This window comes from Girardinichthys multiradiatus, chromosome 23 (genome assembly GCF_021462225.1).
Source record: "Girardinichthys multiradiatus isolate DD_20200921_A chromosome 23, DD_fGirMul_XY1, whole genome shotgun sequence".
In the NCBI taxonomy this organism is placed as follows: domain Eukaryota; kingdom Metazoa; phylum Chordata; class Actinopteri; order Cyprinodontiformes; family Goodeidae; genus Girardinichthys; species Girardinichthys multiradiatus.
This window is the reverse complement of record NC_061815.1, coordinates 912558-938190: the sequence shown is the minus strand read 5'-3', so window position 1 is coordinate 938190 and position 25633 is coordinate 912558. Positions and strand designations below refer to the sequence as shown.

The 25633-nt window shown below is 41.3% G+C and overlaps 1 protein-coding gene across 3 annotated transcripts in view; it reads right to left on the bottom strand.

Moving 5' to 3' along the window:
• Nucleotides 1-10765: 10765 nt before the first annotated feature.
• Nucleotides 10766-25633, bottom strand: part of enpp6 (ectonucleotide pyrophosphatase/phosphodiesterase 6) — a 162379-nt gene continuing 147511 nt past the window's right edge. Inside the window, exon 8 of one of the 3 annotated variants that reach the window (XM_047353451.1) lies at nucleotides 10766-11522. In XM_047353451.1, the coding sequence (XP_047209407.1) occupies nucleotides 11311-11522 (212 nt within the window). In that variant the 3' untranslated portion in view covers nucleotides 10766-11310. The remainder of the gene's footprint in view (nucleotides 11523-25633) is intronic. The other 2 variants (XM_047353457.1, XM_047353454.1) reach the window with 2 other exon arrangements.

Below are 25633 nucleotides of genomic sequence, written 5' to 3'. Positions count from 1 at the left end.
TCTGATAAATTATATTAAAAGCACTATTAGTTTTTTTCTATGGTAGAAAAAGACTGAATCAAAATTCACAATTGAGTGTTTCTGCTCCTTTGTTTTCCACTTATAAAAAGAAAATCACTGTTTATAGGGCTCTTCCTTTTTGCATCCTGCACCCCAAAAACAATTTGGACAACCTACCCCTAAGAAATGTGGAGCTAGAGCTTCAAATGAGCGACAAATATTTTGAAGTTCTAAAGAATTGTTGTGCAACAATATATTTAGTTTGGTTATTAGCAACTATGCATAATTAACAATTATGAATTTGTCCCTCCAATTAAATCTACTAATGTTAGAATATTAAAGTTTTAGTCAGACTAACAAATCAGAGCACCAGTGTTGGGTAACAGTGATGGGTTTAACTGTTAGCAACTATGAAATATAATTATGAACAGAACAACGTAAAGTCAACAAATCAGGGCACAACCTGATCAAGAATCATTAGCCTAACCACTTTCATTCTGTCAGCTAATACAGGTCCTTCTCAAAAAATTAGCATATTGTGATAAAGTTCATTATTTTCCATAATGTAATGATGAAAATTTAACATTCATATATTTTAGATTCATTGCACACTAACTGAAATATTTCAGGTCTTTTATTGTCTTAATACGGATGATTTTGGCATACAGCTCATGAAAACCCAAAATTCCTATCTCACAAAATTAGCATATCATTAAAAGGGTCTCTAAACGAGCTATGAACCTAATCATCTGAATCAACGAGTTAACTCTAAACACCTGCAAAAGATTCCTGAGGCCTTTAAAACTCCCAGCCTGGTTCATCACTCAAAACCCCAATCATGGGTAAGACTGCCGACCTGACTGCTGTCCAGAAGGCCACTATTGACACCCTCAAGCAAGAGGGTAAGACACAGAAAGAAATTTCTGAACGAATAGGCTGTTCCCAGAGTGCTGTATCAAGGCACCTCAGTGGGAAGTCTGTGGGAAGGAAAAAGTGTGGCAGAAAACGCTGCACAACGAGAAGAGGTGACCGGACCCTGAGGAAGATTGTGGAGAAGGGCCGATTCCAGACTTTGGGGGACCTGCGGAAGCAGTGGACTGAGTCTGGAGTAGAAACATCCAGAGCCACCGTGCACAGGCGTGTACAGGAAATGGGCTACAGGTGCCGCATTCCCCAGGTCAAGCCACTTTTGAACCAGAAACAGCGGCAGAAGCGCCTGACCTGGGCTACAGAGAAGCAGCACTGGACTGTTGCTCAGTGGTCCAAAGTACTTTTTTTCGGATGAAAGAAAATTCTGCATGTCATTCGGAAATCAAGGTGCCAGAGTCTGGAGGAAGACTGGGGAGAAGGAAATGCCAGAAGTCCAGTGTCAAGTACCCACAGTCAGTGATGGTCTGGGGTGCCGTGTCAGCTGCTGGTGTTGGTCCACTGTGTTTTATCAAGGGCAGGGTCAATGCAGCTAGCTATCAGGAGATTTTGGAGCACTTCATGCTTCCATCTGCTGAAAAGCTTTATGGAGATGAAGATTTCATTTTTCAGCACGACCTGGCACCTGCTCACAGTGCCAAAACCACTGGTAAATGATTTACTGACCATGGTATCACTGTGCTCAATTGGCCTGCCAACTCTCCTGACCTGAACCCCATAGAGAATCTGTGGGATATTGTGAAGAGAACGTTGAGAGACTCAAGACCCAACACTCTGGATGAGCTAAAGGCTGCTATCGAAGCATCCTGGGCCTCCATAAGACCTCAGCAGTGCCACAGGCTGATTGCCTCCATGCCACGCCGCATTGAAGCAGTCATTTCTGCAAAAGGATTCCCGACCAAGTATTGAGTGCATAACTGTACATGATTATTTGAAGGTTGATGTTTTTTGTATTAAAAACACTTTTCTTTTTTTGGTCGGATGAAATATGCTAATTTTGTGAGATAGGAATTTTGGGTTTTCATGAGCTGTATGCCAAAATCATCCGTATTAAGACAATAAAAGACCTGAAATATTTCAGTTAGTGTGCAATGAATCTAAAATATATGAATGTTAAATTTTCATCATGACATTATGGAAAATAATGAACTTTATCACAATATGCTAATATTTTGAGAAGGACTTGTATAATAGAAAGCAGCAAACAAAAAAAATAAATAAATAGGAACATGTTACTTCGCTGTCTGTTTGATTTTATTAGTATAATAATCAAGCCAATGTTAACATTAACTACCTAAAGTAGGTTTGTGATTTGAAATGAAAGGTAGGTCTAAGTATGGTGAGTTATATTGATATTGGTAATGGTATATTATTAGTGTAATATTTCAACTCTGTCAAAGAACAGTCAAATAATACACACTTTTCTCATCTGATTCAGTGTCTCTTTTGATTACGATGCATAGCAGAACAATGATTTATTTCATTTACAAATGTGGCAGCATAATGCCAAGAAAAGGGAGGCTATAAAAGCGTAAATATATCCTGTTTATTTTAATTGTGGATGCCAAATTTATTTATTCACCCACAAGGACATTTTCCTCTTTGTTTTTGCTCCAGTCGACTTCTGATGGTCCGTCATATTTTTCCCCTTTTGCCAAAGGAGGGAAGCCGACCATCTTTGAGTTCGTTACGGATGCGTAACTAATGTCCCCTCCCTCTCCCCTGCTCCAGAGAAGACGGCAACAAGAAATCCCGTTTTGTTTGATTTCTATTAGAAATAGCTTGGGCAGGATAGAGTAGGATTTTCGGGCGATATAGAATCGCCACAATAAATTGTATGTGCATGCAATGTCTTATTGAAGCTTTGATTGTTGTTGGACTCTGAAAGCCGGTGTGCTTTGAAGCTGTGTGTGTCTCACTGTGTTTTGAACACCTGAGCGCAGACTCAGGTGAATGTAAAAGTTGGACTGCTAGACGTTCTCAGAAGCCTTGAAGATCCAGCTAGAACCTCATGGTGGAACACTCACTGTTCCATTGTCTTCACTCTTAGTGTTTTTCCACTGGTTGCCGCCTAAAGGTTTTATGACCCTTTGTGTTTCACTGAGCTCCAACTTTGGGGGTTTTATGACTGCAGGCTGGTGGAGGCCGCTCCCAAAGCTTTGTTCCATTACCATTTTTGCCTATAAACGTCTGGTTTGACTTTCATAGACTCTCAATGTTGTTTTATCTTTGTTTGGTTAGTTATTTTACCCGTTTTTGTGTAGAATGTTTGCATGCTTGATTAGGTGAAGATTATTGAATCAGAATAGCAGGGTATTAATAAATGTTCATGTAGATAAGGAGAAAACCTTTGTTTATTTTGAACAAGAGGGATTTATATGTCAAAATAAGGTCAAAGTTCCCCCACGTTCAGTGAAGCGGTTGATTAAACAGTGATATTTCACGTGGTTTTTGGTTAATATCAATTTTTAATGATAATTTACTAATCGTAATTGTTAAGGGCTTTGAGCCCATAACTACCACACCAGAAGACATTTCAGATTTTTATTCGTCAGTAATGATTTTTGGTTAAGAAATTATTTTTCTGAATTATGATTTTTAATTAATAGGAATGAAAGTAGGAATGAATTGCTGTTTGTGAATCCAGTATTCATTCATGAACGGGGGTAATTAAGGTGCAAACGTAGCTTGACTTTTCTCTCTGAGGTCTACAGAAGCAAACTGTGTTCCAGAGAGTTCCCAGCAGAGACCCTGTCTCTACAACGCCAAGTGAAGCGGTTTTCCCAGCCTAAAGGAAGGACAACAGGACTGCATCACCGTGGCTAAAGCAGTAACGGGCAGTTCGGTCGACCCGGCAGAAAGAGCCGCCCCACCCCACAGCTACGAAGGTTAGCTGCAAGCTAACCCTTTGTTTACCCACACGTGGATGTTTTCCTCAACGCCCAGGGCAACTTATCTTCAGCACGGTTCACGTAAGAGGTAGTGTTTGGGAAGAGATTAGTTTAGAGTTTAATAATCTAAATAATATCCGTTTAATGATATTTGTTTTGTTTGTGTTGAGAAACTGAGCTACAGTAAGTAGCTGAGTTTTTCAAAATAAATGAACTATTGATATGAGTAAAAAACTCACAACAATTTGAGATTTTGAGATGTGTAGGTTTTTACTTTTCTGCCACACAGTGACAACTATTTTGATAGAATTTTCCCATGAATCATTTCTAGAAACCTTCCAAATGTTGTGAAAGCAGCCCAAATTTTAACAACCCACCCAAAGCTATTTTTCTAGCCCAATATGTTCAAAAGTACCCCAACTGGGGGTTAACCAGTGCAGTTTGGCAAATTTCATAACACTACACAGTTTACCCCAATCCCTTAAAGAAAACACTAATCAACAGCAATAATAAACATCCCCTTTCTTGAACCTCCACCTTAACGTGGTGGAAAGGTTTGAGTGTTTGAATGATCCTAGGCTATGTTGTCTGGGGCTTAATTGCCCCTGGCAGGGTCTCCCATGGCAAACAGGCTCTGGGTGATGGGTCAGACAAAGAGCGGTTCAAGACACCTTCATGAGGAACGTAAACACATTCTCATACTGTGTTTGATAAACAAGGTTCTAAACATAGAATGCATTAACTGAAAAATGGTGATTTGTTTGCTGGAACCACTTTATCCAGTATACTGTCATGAGAAGGCCACCCATCTAGGCGGCCTCATCAGCAGGACCGCTACCTCCACCTTTGTGCAAGGAGGAACCAGAGGAGCACTGCCAGAGCCCTGCAAAATGACCTCCAGCAGGCCACAAATGTACATGTGTCTGCACAAATGGTTAGAAACCGACTCCATGAGGATGGTATGAGGGCCCGACGTCCATAAATGGGGGTTGTGCTCACAGTCCAACACCGTGCAGGACGCTTGGCATTTGCCAGAGAACACCAGGATTGGTAAATTCACCACTGGCGCCCTGTGCTCTTCACAGATGAAAGCAGGTTCACACTGAGCACATTTGACAGACGTAACAGAGTCAGCATGCAGCATCCTTCAGCATGACCGGTCTGGCAGTGGGTCAGTAATGGTGTCGGGTGGCATTTCTTTGAAGGGCTGCACAGCCCTCCATGTGCTCACCAGAGGTAACCTGACTGCCATTAGGTACCGAGGTGAGATCCTCAGACCCCTTGTGAGACCATATGCTGGTGTGGTTGGCCCTGGGTTCCTCCTAATGCAGGACAATGCTAGACCTCATGTGGCTGAAGTGTGTCAGCAGTTCCTGCAAGATGAAGACATTGAAGCTATGGACTGGCCCGCCCATTCCACAGACCTGAATCTGATGGAGCACATCTGGGACATCATGTCTCGCTTCATCCACCAACGTCACGTTGCACCACAGACTGTCCAGGAGTTGGCAGATGCTTTAGTCCAGGTCTGGGAGGAGATCCCTCAGGAGACCATCTGCCGTCTCATCAGGAGCATGCCCAGGCGTTGTAGGGAGGTCATACAGACACGTGGAGCCTCATTTTGACTCGTTTTAAGGAAATTACATCAAAGTTGTAAGTTTCAAATCCAGGCCTCCATTGATTAATAAATTTGATTTCCATTGATGATTTTTGTGTGATTTTGTTGTCAGCACATTCAACTTTGTACAGAACAAAGTATTCAATGACAATATTTCATTCATTCAGATATAGGATGTGTTATTTGAGTGTTCCCTTTATTTTTTTGAGAAGTGTATAGCGAAATTTTGAAGTAATTCTAATTCTGTCCTCTCTGTCCTCAGACCCAGCTCGCCTGTCCTTGAGCCCTCATCTGATGCTGCCAAGCCTCATCATCCTGTTTTCCAGCCATTAATTAAACCAGCAGAATTGCCTTTTGACTCTGAGTCTGCTTTTGGATCCCTATTTTGAACTGGTTGATAATTACGGCAACTATGGTCAGAGTAGGCACAGAGTCATAGTAGACAAAGTTCAGGGCCCGTGTTCACAAAGATTCTCAGAGTCCTGTGTTGAAGCCATCTCTGCTTCCCCGGGTCCGTTGATTTGGGTACAGGTTTCAAAGAGTGAAATAAATACAAGTACAATCTACTTATGTTCACCTTCTGCGCAGAGTGAGAGATGGAGGCCCCATGCAGCTGCAGGCCCAACTCTGATCAACTCTTGCTTCCAGTTCGTTTTATTCAGTCTCAAGGGTGTGTCTTTCTGCATGGAGTTTGCATGTTCTCTCTGGGTACTCCAGCTATGGAAGCAAATGTGTCCCAATATTCAAATTAAAATGTATTAATAAAATGCTTTTTCATTTTCAGAATGAAGCTGCATTTTTTGACTCATAAATAAAATTAAAAATAAATCATTCAAACTACATTTTAATTTTCTTCAAAAAGTGACCAAAATTCATTTTGAAATATCAAATTTGAAAATTAAAATGTATGAACAGAAATGTTTTTTCATTTTAAAGTCACAGCTGCATTTTTTGACTCATAAATGAAATTGCTAATAGATCTTTCAAACTGCGTTTTCATTTTCCTCTTCAAGACAGCTCATTATGTAACACAACTAAAGAAATAACTAAGAGGAAAATGGGTTTTCATTTTCATGCCCGTGCCTGCAAAAGTGTTCCATAAATCAATTTGACTTCGCAATTCCAAGCAGCGCAGGAGTGACGTCAGTGGCAACTCTTCTTCTCATGCCCCTGACCGCATCATTACGCATTTTGTACATTAGCGGTGTGCATTGCTCTCATGACGACATGAGAGCGCGAAGATTGTGTTCAGAGACGGTGGGAAATCACCATGTCAAAATCTGTACCAGGGAAGCCGGTACAGATAAGGGAAGCCACAGCTGCCCTGGAAAGGCAACAAAATCTAATAGTCCCAATACCCACACTACACCCTACACCCCTCTATGAAGTGTGTACTTTGTGCAAGCGCATGTAAGGGTTGAAGTGCGCAGGTTACAAGCGTGCAAAATTGGAGAATTGGGACAGTAGGGGTTATGTCATCAACTGGCACCTCTGCACCGTAACTGCAACATCAAAAAGGGCGGGAACCAGCGCTGTTTTCACAGTCTCTCTGCTAAAAAAACGATTTAAAACTGCAACAAGTAATTGTTTTGAGGAGAAGAAAGTGCAGGAAGCGACGGAGGCTTATACACCAGACTCTCGCCGCGCCAGTGTTTGTTTGAAAGGTAACTTCAGTGTTATGACCTACTGACTGCCCAGACTCACTCTGAAGCCAGTGGTATCTAACAATGTTGAGCCTGGAAAACCAGTAAAAATATATTTGTCAGCTTGCTGTCTAAAGTTTACGCAGTTCTTATTATTCTGATTTGATGGCTAGTTACGTTGACGGTTGTGATTGGTTTTTGCTCAGAATGTCATCTGCAGCAGTGAATTGTGGGTAATATACTTCGGCGAAGTTCGCTTAGATGCGGGCTTCGCCGAAGGGTGGATGTGGGGCACAAAGGCGGCGGGGCTAATGACCACTCTGGAGAATTGGGACACACTACGCACTCGAACCCATCAACGGGAACGCGCAATTCAGGGACACAAGGGTGGAAGTGCGGGTATTGGGACAGGGCCTTAGTCTCTGCAGACCGGTGTGCAAAATTCTGTTCCCCTGAAATAATCTGTTCCCCTTGTGTCGGGAGCGCGCACTGCAGCCAGAGAGGCGGATCCGACCGTCTTCGCAGCTTTTCTGATCGATTTGTCGGTAAAACGACAAAATGTATTCATGTCAATGTTCTTTATTTTCTTTATTCTTTATTTTTAATCAATAGCTCATAGAAAAAAATAAATAAATACAAAATGTACCTGGTCTTGTGAGGTTTTTTTTGCACAGTTTTGTGTTGTTTCGCCGAAAGAATCCATGTCTTTTCCAACCTGTGTCATGTTCACTTTAACCTGACGGACATCAGTCAGCCACCAAACTCTGTTTTCCAACACATTGTGTTTATTTCTACTTTTTTATTACTGATATAAGACAATGGATGCTCACTCTGTTGGACGCGAATAGTCAGGCTTCCTGAATAGATGAGAGTGTAGCTTATTTTTCTGGTAAATCGCATTCTAATGTAAAATGTGACAAAATACTGTTTTTATAAAAGATATTTCTACTTGCTAGTTTTTGATCATTTTTGATTATGGTAATGTCTGATGTTTTGTTTAAAATAATCAGCTCTAGTATTATTAAAGTACTTTACATATTCCTATATCAAACATACTGTCCCTGTCATGTATGAGAACATATTTCCTCTCTTTTAAAAAGAGGGAAAAAATGTTTATAGGAACATCAAAGGGGAACACAATATTTCAGCCTGACGCTCACACCTCGTGATGTTTTGTTACCCCATGGGACAGGGATTGAACAATCACCTTATATTTTGAGTTGGTCATTCCTCACATCATACACAACTATTCTTGTGAATGTGGACACATTTGCTCTTTATTTGCCAGAATTACATGGGGAACAAAATATTTCAGCCATCTGAAATATTCTGTTTCCTGCTCATAACATAGGAACAAAATAACTTACAGACAAGTGTTTTACTGTGTCTATTCCTCTTATCATAGACAACAAGTCCTGTGAATTTGGAAACATCTGCTCTTTATATGCCAGAGTTACAGGGGGGAATAGAATATTTCAGACAGCTGAAATAATCAGTCAGCCCTGCTGGAGTCCAACGTGAACCGGGAACAGGTCAGACTTAGTACCGGCAATGCGGACCAAACTTCTGCTCCGCTTGTAGAGAGACCTGATGGCCCCTAATAAAGGGCCCCTGACTCCATTATTCTGGAGCACCCCCCACAGGACACCACGAGGGACACAGTCGAGTGCTTTCTCCAGGTCCACAAAACACATGTGGACCGGTTGGGCAAACTCCCATGAACCCTCAAGTACCTTGTAGAGGGCATAGAGCTGGTCCAGTGTTCCACGGCCAGGACGAAAACCACACTGCTCCTACTGAAGCTGAGGTTTCGACTATCGGCCGGACTCTCCTCTTCAATACCCTGGCGTAGGCCTTACCAAGGAGGCTGAGGAGTGTGATCCCCCTATAGTTGGAACGCACCCTCCACAACTGCCTATCGAGAGGCTCTGTCCCTGACTGCCACGCAATGTTGAAGAGGCGTGTCAACTATGACAGCCACACAACATCCAGAGACTTGAGGTACTCAGGGTGGATCTCATCCACCCCCGAAGTCCTGCCACCGTGGATCTTTTTAACCACCTCAGTGACTTCAGCCTGGGTGATGAAAGAGTCCAAACCTGAGTCCCCAGCCTCTGCTCCCACCAGGGAATGCGTGACATCAGGGTTGAGGAGATCCTCAAAGTACTCCTTCCACCGCTCGATGATGTCTCCAGTCAAGGTCAGTAGATCCCCACCCTGACTGTAAACAGTGTTGGCGAAGCACTGCTTTGTCCTCCTGAGGCACCGGATGGTTTGCCAGAATCGCTTCGAGGCCAACGGTAATTCTTCTCCATGGTCTCACCGAACTCCTCCCAGGCCCGAGTTTTTGCCTCTGCCACCACCCGGGCCGCAGAATGCTTGGCCTCACCGTACCCATCAGCTGCCTCAGGAATCCCACAAGTCAACCACAGTCGTTACAACTCCTTCTTCAGCTTGACAGCATCCCTTACTGCCAGTGTCCACCACCGGGTTCTGGGCTACCACCGCGACAGCCAGCGCAGACCTTACGGCCACAGCTACGGGTGGCAGCATCGACAACAGATGCGGAGAACATGGTCTACTCAGACTCTATGTCTTCAACCTCCCCCGGAATCTGTTCAAAGCTCTCCCGGAGGTGGGAGTTGAATACATCCCTGGCCGAGGGCTCCGTCAGACGTTCCTAGCAGACCCTCACTATGCGCTTGGGTTTGTCAAGTCTGTCCAGCTTTCTCCTCTTCCAGCGGATCCAACTCACCACCAGGTGGTGTTCAGTGGACAGCTCAGCCCCTCTCTTCACCCGAGTATCCAAAACATGCGGCCGAAGGTCTGATGATACGACACCAAAGTCGATCAATGACCTCCTGCCTAGGGTGTCCTGGTGCCAAGTGCACTGATGTGAACACCCTTATGCTTGAACATGGTGTTCATTATGAACAATCCGTGACTAGCACAGACGTCCAACAATGAAACACCACTCGGATTCACATTGGGGGGCCATTCCTCCCGATCACGCCTCTCCAGGTGTCACTGTCGTTTCCCACTTGGATGCTGAAGTCCCCCAGCAGAACATCGGAGTCCCCGGGAGGGGCACTATGCAGCACCCCCGACAGGGATGCCAAGAAGGATAGGTACTCTGCACTACCGCTGGGACAGTCAGAGACCTGTGCCCAACCTCCCCGATGACTGTCCAGGGTGGGACCCTGGCTCCGCCGTACCGGGCAACGTCACGTGCCTCGATTTTGTGGTCCTCGTGAAGGCGTCTTGAACCGCTATTTGTCTGACCCATCACCCAGAGCCTATCTGCCATGGGAGGATCCTACCAGGGCATTAAAGCCCCAGACAACATAGCCTCAACTCTCCATCTCATAATACTAAATTTGGATCAATGGATGGGTTTAGCACAAGAAACTAATTGCAGCTTTGCAGATAAAACTTGGCCATTATCCAACCCTAACCCTATCTTGCCTTTTTTGAAAATTCCACCTCTACTGTTTTCAGTTTAACTTCACATGGTTCACTGCAAACTCTCAAGGAAAGCAGAGAAAAGCAGCATTATTGTATCTTTTTGTGACCATTTTTGTATCTTGACTTCTCACTGGCCAACCATGCGTATGCTCTCTTTAAATTATATAGCTTTTTGTACTGCTTTTCATTTCTCCATGAGTTTATGGTAATACAGAACAGTGTTTTTGGATAAAACAAATTTATTTCAAAATTAACAGAGGAAAAAACACAATGGAAAGCAAAATAGTGTCATGCATCGTTTTGTCAACCTTTCTCACTCAAAATAAACCCATTATAAAGAAAACAGAAGTGAAGGATATATGAGTTAAAATACAGTTCTAGTCAGATATTTTCATTACACTTATCACAAGTATAAATGTCAATAATTTGTAAATGTTTCTCTTGCAGGGTTAAAGGATAAGATACAATTTTCATATAATTTATAATTAAAAATAGGGTGCACAATTTGAAGTTGATTTTGTCTACAGGGATTAAATATATAAACAAAACAGTAACAATTTGGTTCAATGTCCCCTAGCAAGTTGCACTTAATCAAAACAGAGGTAACATCCTCAGGAGCCCCTGGGCACTGATACTCCTAGACCCAGTTTCATTTCAACATCTACATACCACAGCAAATCATTACAACTAAAATCTATACCAGATAATAATTACCATCATACTTTTCAAAGATCAAATAAGCAGTTCATCTGATGCAAAGCACGTTTTAGTGAAATACTAACAACAGTACTCCTAACAAACCAATAATCTTGGTCCAAAGTGTCCCAGAATGGAATGGACTTTCATAGCAATTCAGTAGGTAGTCAACTCGAGACCAGGATCCATTATTAGGCAAAGGATCCACACCTAATGTCCAGCACATGAGGTTGTAGATGTCCACTGCTCTAATTGGAGCTGCTCGAACATTCTTCTTGAAGTCTGGACATAAAACATAAATAGTATTACATTTTAGCTTTATATTCTCTTTTTCCAGTTTTAAGACAGTTTCATAATAACCTGACAAAGCACCAATACTTCACATTTCTTGTTTCTTGTATTTGACAGATTTTTCCTCTGTATAGTAGTGATTATATCAAGACAGTAAGGTAAAATAACATTTCATACAGTAGATGGACCCTGAAATATTAAGCATAGCAACAAAGGTAGAAATGTTAATAAAAAAAAAAAACAAGGGAGAAGATACAGCAAAGTTTTAAAGTAAAAGCAGGAAAAATAAAACCACTGAAGAAAACAGCTTAGCTCTTTTTAAAGTTTTTGATATTTCTCTAAAAGGATTGCTTTTCTTGAGTAGTTTTACTAAACCTCCAGCTAATTTCAGTGCACATCCATATTGTCTATACTCGCTTATATATATTATATTATTATATATATTATAGCGGGACACATGGGCTGCTGTCTATCTTCAGTGATTATTGGGCAAGGGATGGTTTACCCTGCACAGATCACCAGTCCATCACAAAGAGACACACAGGACAAGCATGCCTGTTTTTGGTCTGTGTGGGAGGAACTGAAGTACCAACAGACAGCCCATGCATCACATGTAATTTGAATGTATTGAGTCCTTTTTAGCTTACTTGACAAATCTGATGAAATGTTTCAAGATGACCTACTCTAACCTTTTTCTAAACCTTGCAACATATTTATTGGTACATTTATGTAAACAGCAAAAATGTGTTGTGGTTATAATGCCCTCCACAATTATGAACAGTTCTGTGAAGTTATGAAAACTTCATCTCACTCTGAAATATAAGAAGGATTTTTTTTGTTTTCTCATCATCTGAGGCATCATGTAGTGTGTACGCACAAAAACCTTGCGGAGCACTGTTTTGTGCACAACTCAGCATGTACAAAAATTAAAGTTGCGTGAAAGTGTGTGGAAACTTTTGAACTGCACTGAAAATGTGCAGCAGCCACACAAACGTTTTCAATCGACAACAATAAACTACAGAGAACTAAACCTCCCTTTAATAGACTGAAATATGACTCCATTCAGTTTTATTTAATTCATGGAGCATCAAACCTGATGTTTAAACACAAGCGATGAAACCGAATCACATTCAGTCACATACAATAACTAAACACACCTCAACAAATAATGGAAACAACCTCAGTTGGATGAAAGCTCTGTGCGTAAAGTTCTGCATAATTGTGGAATGATGGCAGGTTTGGCACAGCTGGAGGACATCGTCAATGGAAGAAGTCGGAGGGAGCGTTTTTTTTTCAGAGATTGCACTGATCTGCTGGGACATGATGACATATGGCTTATCAGCCGGTTTAGATTGGCCGGGTTTCTGGAATAATTTCTGCAATTATTGTGGAGCTCTGCATTAAGGTGGCCTCAGTTACAGAGGGAAACCAGGAGGAGCCGGGTGTCCACCAGTGGCAGTTCAAGTTCTCACTACGCTGCGGTCCTTTCAGCCGGGGGTTTTCAGAGGGAGCTGACTGACAGGTGATGTATTTAACAATCATCCGTGAACCAGGTCATGCCAGCCTTATGGGATGGCCACATCTGTATGTTGCTCAGATCTATAAAGTTCCCCTGAACTGTGGCTCTCATTTGTAGAGAGGAACCGATTTCCGAATGTAATCTGAGCTGCACTCAATTAAGTTCAAATTCAAAAGTCAAAAATACTTTATTAATCCTAAAGGGAAATTAAATGTTAGAATGAAAAGTAACAGAGCTACTCCAACCTGCTGCCACCTTTAGCGGCGCAATTCTTGAATTCTTATTACTATAAGGGGACCATCTGTAAGTGAATATGCTTTTGTGAATAGAAAGTGTTTTTGCTCAATATCATGCAACATATTTGTGATGCGCAAATGTGTCTCACTAATGCAATGGCAAGTTGACCTCCTCAACTCATGATTCCTTTAAACTATAAAATATTATTCTAATAGTTGTGTTGGGAACAAACAAACTGTTTTGGGAAAGCCGAAAGTGATACAGCGATATCAACACTCAAATTCAAAATTTAAAGGAGGTAGCTGAGGCAGCGAGCGGCATGTCGGATAAACGGCAGGAACAAGAAGACCCCTAATCCTTGTGGTTTTTAGTATAACAATGGCCACCAGTGGGCTCTAGATGGACAAACTTTATCAGTTTATTATTTTACTTAGTACCCCTACACATAACCCATTCTAAAACGGCCAAACTCTAACACTCAGTAGTTTATTCTAACCTCCCCAACAACCCTGCACCATTTCTAACCCTTTGTGAAGAGCCTTGAGACGACATGTGTTGTGAATTGGTGCTACATAAATAAAACTGAATTGAATTGAATTGAATTTAACCTGCGATGGACTGGCGACCTGTCCAGGGTGTACCCTGCCCCACACCCATAGATTGCTGGAGATAGGTACAAGCTTACGCACGTCCCACCATGGAAGAAGCGGTATAGAAGAGGAATGAATGAATGAATGAATGAATGATTGGCAGATTGAGCCCACAGAGCCCTTCGCAGACACCCAGGTGATAATGCGCCCCCCTCAACATCGACCGTTTTCCTTTCAGTTTGTTACGGATGCGTAACTACTCCCCCCCCTGCTCCAAAGACACAACAAGTAATCCCGTTTTGTTTTAGTTCTATTAGAAATAGCTTGGGCAGGATAGAGTATGATTTTAGGGTGATTTAGAATCGCCACTTATAGTGACTATGTGCATGCCATGTCTTATTGAGACTTTGATTGCTGTTGGACTCTGAAGCCGCCGCGCTTTGACGCAGTGCGTGTCTCACTGTGTTTGAACACCTGAGCACAGACTCAGGTGAACTTAAAGTTGGACTGCTAGAACCTCGTGGTGAAAACTCACTATTCCATTGTCTTCACTCTTCGTGTTTTTCCATTGATTGCCGCGTAAAAGTTTTATGACCCTTTGTGTTTCACTGAGCTCCAACTTTGGGGGTTTTATGACTGCAGCCTGGTGGAGGCCTCTCCCAAAGCTTTCTATTTTTTTTGCCATAACTGCTGATTTGACTTACACACTCAATGTTGTTTTATCTTGTTTAGTTTGTTATTTTACCCGTTTTGTGTAGACTTTTGCATGCTTGATTAGGTGAAGATTATTGAATCAGAATAGTGAGGTGTATCAGGGCTGTTGATTTAATAAATATTCACGTAGATAAAGAGAAAGCGTTTGTGTTTATTTTGAGCAAGAGGGATTTGTTTGTCAAAATAAGGTAAAAGTTCCCCCACCTTCGGTGAAGCGGTTGATTAAACAGTGACATCCAGTAATAGTTATCAATTATTACTGAGAATTTAATAATTGTAATTATCAAGGGCTTTGAGCCATAATTACAACACCAGAGGAGATCTCTGATTTCGATTCGTAAGTAATGATTTTTGGTTAAGAAATTAATATTTTTCAGATTATGATTTTAAATGATAATTCTTGATAAATATTAATGAATCAATAATCATAATTTTTACAGAAAGATACATTACTGCTCTGCTTATGAAGAGATAATGTAAAAGGTGTTACTTGCTAAGGACCTGTCATACAAGAACCAGCAAATCCGGATCTTCAGAGACCTTCACCCTGGAGTGGTGAAACCCCGAACTGCATTTACCCCAGTGAGGAGAATCCTTCGTGATAAACCTAAGGTTAAATTTGGACTGTTGTACCCTGCGATACTCCAACTGTCACACAATGGGTCGGGGCTGTGGTTTACAGACCGGGAGGAGGCACTTAAATATGCAGAAAGTCATTTCTAACCCTGTAGAGGGAAATGTTTTATATTGAGAAATTGGATGACCATCCCACATTAGAGTCCCAGCTGAGGGAAGGCTTCAAGGACAACACTGCATAGGTGACCATACAGCTTGTGCATTTCTGAAAACATAGGCCATCTGCCACAACCGACTGGGGGTTTGAGAGAACAGAGCAGAGACACAAAGAGGACAAAGAAGCACTGATCCAGGAGTCCTTTCTATGGGAAGGAAAAGTAAATGTTAATGGATGTAGCTCCTTTAGTCGTTTCATCTAGAAAGAAAGAACAGATAAACTCTGAGCCAGTTTTCAAGGTTAGAGTCTGAAAGAGAGCACATAGAGTTAGTCACAGTAAAAGCTCAGTCAATTGCTATATCTAGGATACAGAAAGGGTTAAACACTGAAAGACAGGGCCAAGTGGATCATCGGTAGAGGGTGAGCATTAAAGTTGTCGGCAGCAGAAGCTTGGACAATGCCCCTCTCCAGAAAGGTGTCACAGGTAGACACAGAGTCAGGTCAGGTGTAGCTTCTAGGAAGAAAAAAGAGAGAGAACATAAAGTTAAAAGCTGAAATAACAGCAAATAATGCAAAACTGGTGAGTAGTGTGAGAATGTAGCGAAGAGAGTCAGTGTTCGGAGAATTTTAAATTCTATTCTGGATTTAACAGGGAGCCAATGAAGGGAAGCGAAAATAGGAGAAATATGATCTCTCTTTTTAATTTTCATCAGAACTCTTGCTGCAGCATTTTGAATCAGCTGAAGGCTTTTAACTGCATTTTGTGGACATCCTGATAGTAAAGAATTACAATAGTCCAGCCTTGAAGTAACAAATGCATGGACTAGTTTTTCAGCATCACTCCTGGATAGGATATTTCTAATTTTGGCAATGTTCCAGAGGTGAAAGAAGGAAATCCTAGAAACCTGTTTAATATGGGATTTAAATGACATGTCCTGGTCAAAGATAACACCAAGGTTTGTTACTTTATTATCAGAGGTCAATTTAATACCATCCAGGTTAAATGGTTGACTAAGCAGTTTCTTTTTTAAAGACTCCGGTCCAAAGACAACAACTTCTGTCTTGTCTGAATTTAGAAGCAGAAAATTTAAAGTCATCCAAGTTTTTATGTCTTCAATACATGCTTGTAGTCTATCTAACTGGTTGGGCTCATCAGGATTTATGGATAAATAAAGCTGAGTATCATCAGCATTACAGTGAAAATGTATCCTATGTTCCCTGATAATTTGACCTATTGGAAGCATATATATATTAAAGAGAATTGGCCCAAGTACTGAACCCTGTGGTACTCCATAATTAACCATGGAGTTTAAAGATGATTTATCATTTACAGTGCCTTGCGAAAATATACGGCCCCCTTGAACTGGTCCACCTCTTGCCACATTTCAGGCTTCAAACATAAAGATATAAAATTCAAATTTTTTGTGAAGAATTAACAACAAGTGGGACACAATCGTGAAGTGGAATAAAATTTATTGAAAGTGTCAAACTTTTTTAACAAATAAAAAACTGAAAAGTGGGGCGTGCAATATTATTCGGCCCCCTTGCGTTAATACTTTGTAGCGCCACCTTTTGCTGCAATTACAGCTGCAAGTTGCTTGGGGTATGTCTCTATCAGTTTTGCACATCGAGAGACTGAAATTCTTGTCCATTCTTCCTTGCAAAACAGCTGGAGCTCAGTGATGTTTGATGGAGAGCGTTCGTGAACAGCAGTCTTCAGCTCTTTCCACAGATTATCGATTGAATTCAGGTCTGGACTTTGACTTGGCCATTCCAACACCTGGATACGTTTATTTGTGAACCATTCCATTGTAGATTTGGCTTTATGTTTTGAATCAGTGTCTTTTTGTAAGATAAATCTCCGTCCCAGTCTCAGGTCTCTTGCAGACTCCAACAGGTTTTCTTCCAGAATGGTCCTGTATTTGGACCCATCCATCTTCCCATCAATTTTGACCATCTTCTCTGTCCCTGCTGATGAAAAGCAGGTCAAAACCATGATGCTGCCACCACCATGTTTGACAGTGGGGATGGTGTGTTCAGGGTGATGAGCTGTGTTGCTTTTAATCCAAACATATTGTTTTGCATTGTGGCCAAACAGTTGGATTTTGGTTTCATCTGACCAGAGCACCTTCTTCCACATGTTTGGTGTGTCTCCAAGGTGGCTTGTGGCAAACTTTAAACGAGACTTTTTCTGGATATCTTTCAGAAATGGCTTTCTTCTTGCCACTCTTCCATAAAGGCCAGATTTGTGCAGTGTACGACTGATTGTTGTCCTATGGATAGACTCTCCCACCTCAGCTGTAGATCTCTGCAGTTCATCCAGAGTGATCATGGGCCTCTTGGCTGCATCTCTGATCAGTCTTCTCCTTGTTCAAGATGAAAGTTTAGAGGGACGGCTGGGTCTTGGTAGATTTGCAGTGGTCTGATACTCCTTCCATTTCAATATGACTGCTTGCACAGTGCTCCTTGAGATGTTTAAAGCTTGGGAAATCATTTTGTATCCAAATCCGGCTTTAAACTTCTCCACAACAGTATCTTGGACCTGCCTGGTGTGTTCCTTGGTCTTCATGATGCTCTCTCGCTTTGAACAGAACCCTGAGACTATCACAAAGCAGGTGCATTTATACGGAGACTTGATTACACACAGGTGGATTCTATTTATCATCATCGTCATTTGGGACAACATTGGATCATTCAGAGATCCTCACTGAACCTCTGGAGTGAGTTTGCTGCACTGAAAGTAAAGGGGCTTAATAATATTTCACGCCTCACTTTTCAGTTTTTTATTTGTTAAAAAAGTTTGACACATCCAATAAAGTTCATTCCGCTTCACGATTGTGTCCAACTTGTTGTTGATTCTTCACAAAAAAGTTGAATTTTATATCTTTATGTTTGAAGCCTGAAATCTGGCAAGAGGTTGAAAAGTTCAAAGGGGCCAAGTACTTTCACAAGGCACTGTACACGAACAAACTGGAATCTGTCAGACAAATAAGATTTAAACCAGCATAGCACTGTTCCCCTGATCCCTACTGCATATTCCAGCCTTTCTAAGAGAATATTGTGATCGACTGGATCAAATGCAGCACTGAAATCTAACAGAACCAGTACAGACACAAGTCCATTATCTGAGGCCATAAGAATATCATTAGTGACTTTCAGCAGAGCCGTTTTGGTGCTATGATGAGCTCTGAAACCTGACTGAAACTCTTCAAACAGGTCATTGCTGTGTAAATGCTCACACATTTGATTAGCAACTATTTTCTCAAGAATTTCTGATAAGAATGGAAGATTGGATATAGGTCTGTAATTTATTAAGTCATCTCGATCAAGCGAAGGTTTCTTAAGTAAAGGTTTAATTACAGCTAACTTAAAAGCCTGTGGTTCTGATCCATTTACTAAGGATAGATTAATTATACCTAAAATGGGGCTGGTAATCAGAGGGAACACTTCCTTAAATAATTTGGTTGGGATTGGGTCTAACATACAAGTTGAAGGTTTAGATGAAGCTAATATTTCTGATAAGTCAGGAAGCTCCCAAGGATCAAAACAGTCCAAACACAGATCAGGTTCTACAGTTACTTCCAATGTTGTCTCACTTGCTGAGGATGAAGTAATCATCTTAGGGAGTATGTCAAAGATTTTCTTTTTAATAGAATCAATTTTATTTAGGAAGAATCCCATAAAGTCATGACTGCTGAGAGCTAAGGGAATGGATGGCTCAACAGAGCTATGACTGTGTGTAAGTTTAGCAACTGTACTAAAGAGAAACCTAGGATTATTCTTGTTCTCTTCTATTAATGATGAGAAATAAGCTGTTCTGGCTTGGCGAAGTGTCTTTTTGTACAAAAGTAGGCTATTTTTCCAGATTAAGTAGGAATCCTCTAGGTGTGTAGAGCGCCATTTTCTCTCCAATTTTCTAATATTGTGCTTTAAAGTACGTAGCTCTGAATTAAACCAGGGAGCTAGCCTCCTATGAATAATTACCTTCTTTTTCAAGGGGGCTGCATTGTCTAATGCACCACGCAATGATGAAGTAACACTATGAACAAGAGAATCAATTTGTGAATGGGAAGAAACAAAATTATTGCCCTCCACTGTGCTTTTCTGTGATAGTGACGAAATTAAAAGTTAAACAGATTCTTTAAAGGTTGTTACTGCATTATCTGATAATATGTCAGCACAAGGTCCAGAGAATGAAGACAAAGGTGGGTAGGTTTGTTAATGTTTTGAGCAAAGCCAATTGAGTCTAATATAGCATTAAAGACTATATTTAGGCTATCACTTTCAGTGTCAACATGAATGTTAAAATCCCCCACTATAATAACCTTATCTGTATTTAACACTAAATCAGATAAAAGGTCTGAAAACTGATCTAAACATTGGGAGTAAGGGCCTGGTGGACGGTACAAAACAACAAACAGAAGTGGTTTTAAAACTAAGGATTAAATATTCAAAAGAGTTGTAGCTATTAATTGGTCTGGGACTAATCAATAAATCGGACTGAAAGATGGTTGCTACTCCTCCTCCTCGCCCAGTATGTCGAGGAATGTGGAAATTTAAATAATTAGTAGGAGTTGACTCATTTATAGTAACATAATCCTCTTGCTGCAGCCAGATTTCTGTGTGGCAAAATAAATCAAATTGATTGTCACAAATCAGGTCACTAACTAGCAAAGTCTTTGAAGAGAGAGATCTTATGTTCAATAAGCCACATTTAATTGTTTTATTTTTCTTTTTAGTCTGAGTTGTGTTTATTTTTATAAGATTTTCCTGATTTCTTCCTATTACATTATTTTTTAATCTATTCAATTTTGGCCGTGGCGAGACACTGTCTCTCCGGATCAGACTAGGTCTTCCCTAAAATGTTCTCCAATTATCAATGTAGCTCACATTGTTTTCTGGATACCACCTAGACAGCCAGCGGTTGAATGACAGCATGCGGCTAAACATGTCGTCACTGGTCAGATCGGGGAGGGGACTAGAGAAAATTACGGAGTCCGACATTGTTTTGGCAAACTTATACACCGAAGCAACACTAACTTTGGTGACCTCCGATTGACGTAACCAGGTGTCATTACCGCCAGAGTGAATAACAATCTTACGGTATTTACGCTGATCCTTAGCCAGCAGTTTCAGGGTTTCAGGAAGGATTTGATGTCGCCCGTTCTGGCCCCTGGCAGACATTTGACTATAGTCGCTGGTGTCTCTAGTGCCACGTTTCTGACTATGGAGCTGCCAATTACCAGAGTTGTCTTATAAGCGGGTGTGTCGCTGAGCGGGGAAAATCTGTTAGAAACGCAGACGGGTTGGTGGTGACCTGTGGGCTGGGATCTAGGACTATGCTTTCTACGTTCCGTCATCCAGCTTGCCTGAGGTCCCGGCTGCGCGGGCTCTGCTGGAGGACTGCTACGGGGAGCTACCCTCGGTGGCTCCGCGCTGGCTAAGGGGCCTCGGCTATCTGCTGGTTTTTCAACAGCGCCGAGCCGGGCCTCCAATTCCGACACCCTTGCCTCCAAAGCTACAAATATGCTACATTTAATACACCTACCATTATCACTAAAAGAGGCAGAGGAGTAACTGAACATCTGACACATAGAGCAGGAGAGAGGAGGAGACTCAGAGAAACCGCAGAACGGGTAGCCATGGTGGAACTAAAGCTAACGCTAAGCTAGCGACCCATTACCACTACTAGAAAAATCGTGTAAGAATCAGAGCTAAATGGATAAACCAAGTCTATCACTCAAATTTCACAGCTAAGACTAGAGGAGTAGCCATTATAATTCGTAAAAACTTCCCATTTGTGCTTAAACTGACAATTGCGGATAAGGAAGGGAGATATGTTTTGGTGGGAGGTGAAATACATGGCAGACCAATCAATTCAATTCAATTCAATTTTATTTATATAGCGCCAATTCACAACACATGTTGTCTCAAGGCACGTTACAAAGGGTTTGGAGTGGTATAGGGTTGTTGGGGAGGTTAGATTAAACTACTGAGTATTAGAGTTTGGACATTTTAGAATGGGTTATGTGTAGGGGCACTAAGTAAAACAATACACTGATAAAGTGTGTCAATGTAGAGCCCACTGATGGTCATTGTTATACTAAAAACCACAAGGATTGGGGGTACCTCTCTCTGTCAGACTGATTATAACCATTGGAAAAGAGAAGGGGTCGCACAGGTAACAGAAATAGAGGGTCTGTTTGCACCTCAACCATAACTGAGCCGGTTTAGGCTAAACCTGACTCCCCCTTACTCCATCCAACAGGGAGGGAGGAAGGCAGAGGTAAGAATATCACTGTACTCAATATTTATGGACCGAAATGGGATGACCCAGAATTCTTTAGGAGAGCTTTTGGTCTCATTCCAGATATCTCCAATACCAACTAGATTATCGGGGAAGAGGTCCGTCAGGTCTTAGTCACCCATCTAGATAGATCATCAACCCAGATAACGGCAACATCTAAGGGCTTCTAACTTTTGAAGAGGTCCCCGACTAGGTCCCCGACTTTTGACAAAGAAGGAATTCTGTACGTATCTGGAAGACCAGATTAAACTGTATTTTGAGGCGATTGATAAGGAAGTTTATGGACTCATCCCTAGTTTTTTCAAGTTTATGGGGGTACCCCTATTTTCCAGATTAAGCTATGGGATACATTCAAAGCGTATATAAGGGGATGTGCTATTGCCTTTCAGTTATCACAAAAGAAGCACAACAGCTTAGAACAATTACACTTGGAAGGTGAGAAATGAAGACTGGAAATAGAGAATGCCACCGTACCATCCAGTGAGAAATATAACAAAATTTCCACCCTCAAATACCAACTGAACAGAATCCTTTCTGAAAAGGTCTCTAGAGTCTTCACATTCATTAAACAAACACATTTTGAATTTGGAGATAAGCCACACAAACTGCTGGCCAGGCAGCTGTCGAGAGGACTATTGACACAATAAAATCTGAAGAAGGCACTCCCCTTACTTCACATAAAGATATTAACAACTCATTCCGTCAGTTTTATTAAAAATTATACAACTCGCAAGCCCATGCTCCGGAAACAATGAAGCGATTTTTAAACCTATGTAAACTCCCTTTGTTAACAGAGAGCGATCAAGGTTCATTAGAACTAGATATTACTCGAGAGGAAATAAAAAAAACAATTACCTCACTTAAAAATGGTAAAAGCCCGGGGCCGGATGGATTATGTAACGAGTTTTGCAAAACAAATTGCAACACTATTGCTCCATACCTAGTCAAGATGTACAGGAAGGCCTCCCAGCTACATTAAATGAAGCTACAATAGTTTTGATTCCAAAAGAAGGGGAAGGACCTAGAGCAGGTGGTGTCATACAGGCCGATATCATTGATAAATACAGATTTAGAAATTCTAGCTAAAACCCTGGCAAGAAGACTTAACCCTCATTTGGCTAAACTTTTTTACCCTGCCCAAACCGGGTTCATTCCTAACAGGCACTCATTCTAGAACTGCAGACGCCTTTTTTAATATCTTGTACTCACCCAGACAACCTAAAAAAGACGGACTTATTTTAAGCTTGGACCGAAAAGGCGTTTGATTGTGTAGAATGGCCTTCCCACTACGCTGTATTTAATAGGTTTAACCATTGAGGCATTCAGTATTATTTTAGGGTACAAAATTAACTGGGGCAAGAGCGAACCGATGCCTGTCCGCTGCGCAGACTCAACAGTACTACATCAAACACCATTTTCTGGCCTGGGATAAATTTAGATACCTAGGACTAGTCATTACAAAAAAATATAATTCACTGTTTGAATCAAATTTTATGGACTTACTTGATAAATTTCCAATTGACTAGATAGGAAGAATAAATGCGGTCAAAATGGTCTGTCTCCCTCAATTACTGTTTCTTCTCCAGAACATACCCGTATACCTTACTAAAATATTCTTTAAAAAATTGGATTCCATGCTCCTTCATTTATTTGGAATTATAAATCCCACAGACTCAGTAAGGGATATTTGTGTAAGCCTAAGGGGAGTGGGGGCCTAGCCCTCCCAGACTTTATACTTTATTAATTGGGTGGTTAACATATATTCTTTTTCCTACTGGCTAGATGAGACCGCTGTCCTTGAAAGCAGTCATCCCCAGCCCCTGGGCTGCGGACCGGTACCGGTCCGTGAATCAATTGGTACCAGGCTGCAGAAGAAATAATAAAATATTTATGTTTTATGTATTATCTTAGTCTGAACAATCTTTTATTTTGAAAAACCTCTCAGTTTAACCCACAAGCTAGCAAAATGAGTAAGAAACAGATGTCTTTGGGAAGTTTCTTTGTGAAGGGGAAAAGGCCCGGTGAAGAAACAGGAGAAGAACCCACTTCCAAGAAAAAGAAAGCTTTTAACAGACAATACCAGAAGTCCTACTTGAAATATGGATTTATCCCGGTAGGTGATTCCCACAAGCCCGCTCTGCATAATATGTGACGACCGGCTTGCGATTGAGGCAATGAAGCCTTCAAAACTGCTTCGCCACTTGGAGACCAAGCACCCTGGATTAAAAGACAAGCCCCTGGTGTATTTTGAAAGAAAAAAACAGGAACACGATGGACAGAAGAAATTACTGAGGGCCACCACATCAGTAAATGCGAATGCACTGAGAGCATCGTACTTGGTGGCTAACCGTATTGCTAAGGCTAAATAGCCATTCACTATTGGTGAAGAATTGATCTTGACCTCTACTAAAGACATCTGCCGTGAACTTCTAGGAGAGGCTGCTGTTAAAAAAATCACACAGGTGCCTCTGTCAGCTAGCACCGTGACTTGGCGCATTGAAGAAATAGCAGAAGACATTGAGACACAATTGTTGGAAAGGATTAATACATCACCGTGGTACGCCCTCCAGGTTGATGAATCTTTATCAATATCTTTATCGCACATGTGCATGAGGATATGTTATGTGCACTATCGTTGCCAACCAACACCATCGCCGCAGAACTGTTCAAGTTGCTGGATGGTTATATATCAGGAAAACTGAAATGGTCCTCTTGTGTCGGTATATGCACAGACGGAGGTGCTGCTGACCGGACGGCTGTCTGGTTTAACTGCTCGGATTAAGGAAGTTGCACCTGAATGTGAATCTACACATTGTATTATTCACAGGGAAATGCTGGCAAGCCGAAAAATGCCACCAGAATTGAAAAGCATATTGAAGGATCTTGTTAAAGTTATTAATCATACACAGAAATAAGATGATTATCCTGAGGGAAATCGATGGCCAGAGTGTTTGAATTACGAGAGCCGCTGCAAAGATTTTTCTCAGAAAAGAAGTCACCGCTGGCAGCACATTTCAGTGACGAGGAATGGGTCGCAAAACTGGCTTACCTGTGCGACATATTCAAACAGCTAAATGAACTCAATCTGTCACTTCATGGAAAAATGACAACTGTCTTCAAGTTGGCAGATAAAGTAGCTGCATTTAAAGCCAAATTGGATTTGCGGGGACGGCGCGTGAACAGAGCCATATTGGACATGTTTCAAACATGAGCGGGGATTTTGGGTGAGACAAAGCCCGAGCCGTCGTTCTCCCAGCTGGTGCACGATAGAGACATTAAGGACATCCTTCAATCAAACGAGGTGTGAAAATGTTGACAGGTGGGCCGGACTTCCGGTGGCTGGGCCTTCCTGTGACGTAACCGGATATCATCATTAATCGGATGTTGTCATTAGCCGGATATCATCATTAATCGGATGTTGTCATTAACCGGAAGTTGTCATTACAAGGAAGCGAATCTTTCCAATTGTATGTTTTTAGATGTTTTTTACATCTAAAAACAAAACATGTAGTTTCTCCACTTTAAAAGGTCACTCAATTTAATGCAGGCACATCACACGAAATTCTGATAAGAAGAGAGAACCTGACAGATTGTAAATTCATTTTGTTTTAACACGGGGTTATTTAGATGCTATTTAGAAAAGAAGGATGAATTGGCTTCTGTTGTAGAGATGATCTAAAACAGAGAAACCAATGAACTGAAAAAAATAGTTATGAGTGCTCAGCATCCTGTTTCCAAATTAGAAATGGATTCTACAGCTAAAAGAATTTGTTTGGAATCATGAGAGACTCCATTTGGTAAAATGGATGATAATTTTAGTTACCTTAAGCTTTTCTTTTTTTCATCTTAGAGCAATAGTTATTGATGATTTAGAGAAAACAGTTTTCTCCTCATTCCGCGTAGGAGCCAGAGGTTGTAACCAGTATGTCTATGTAAAACGTAACAAGAATCTGAAAAAATAAAAAATAAAGGTTATAAAATCCTCAGACATGTCACTGTTTA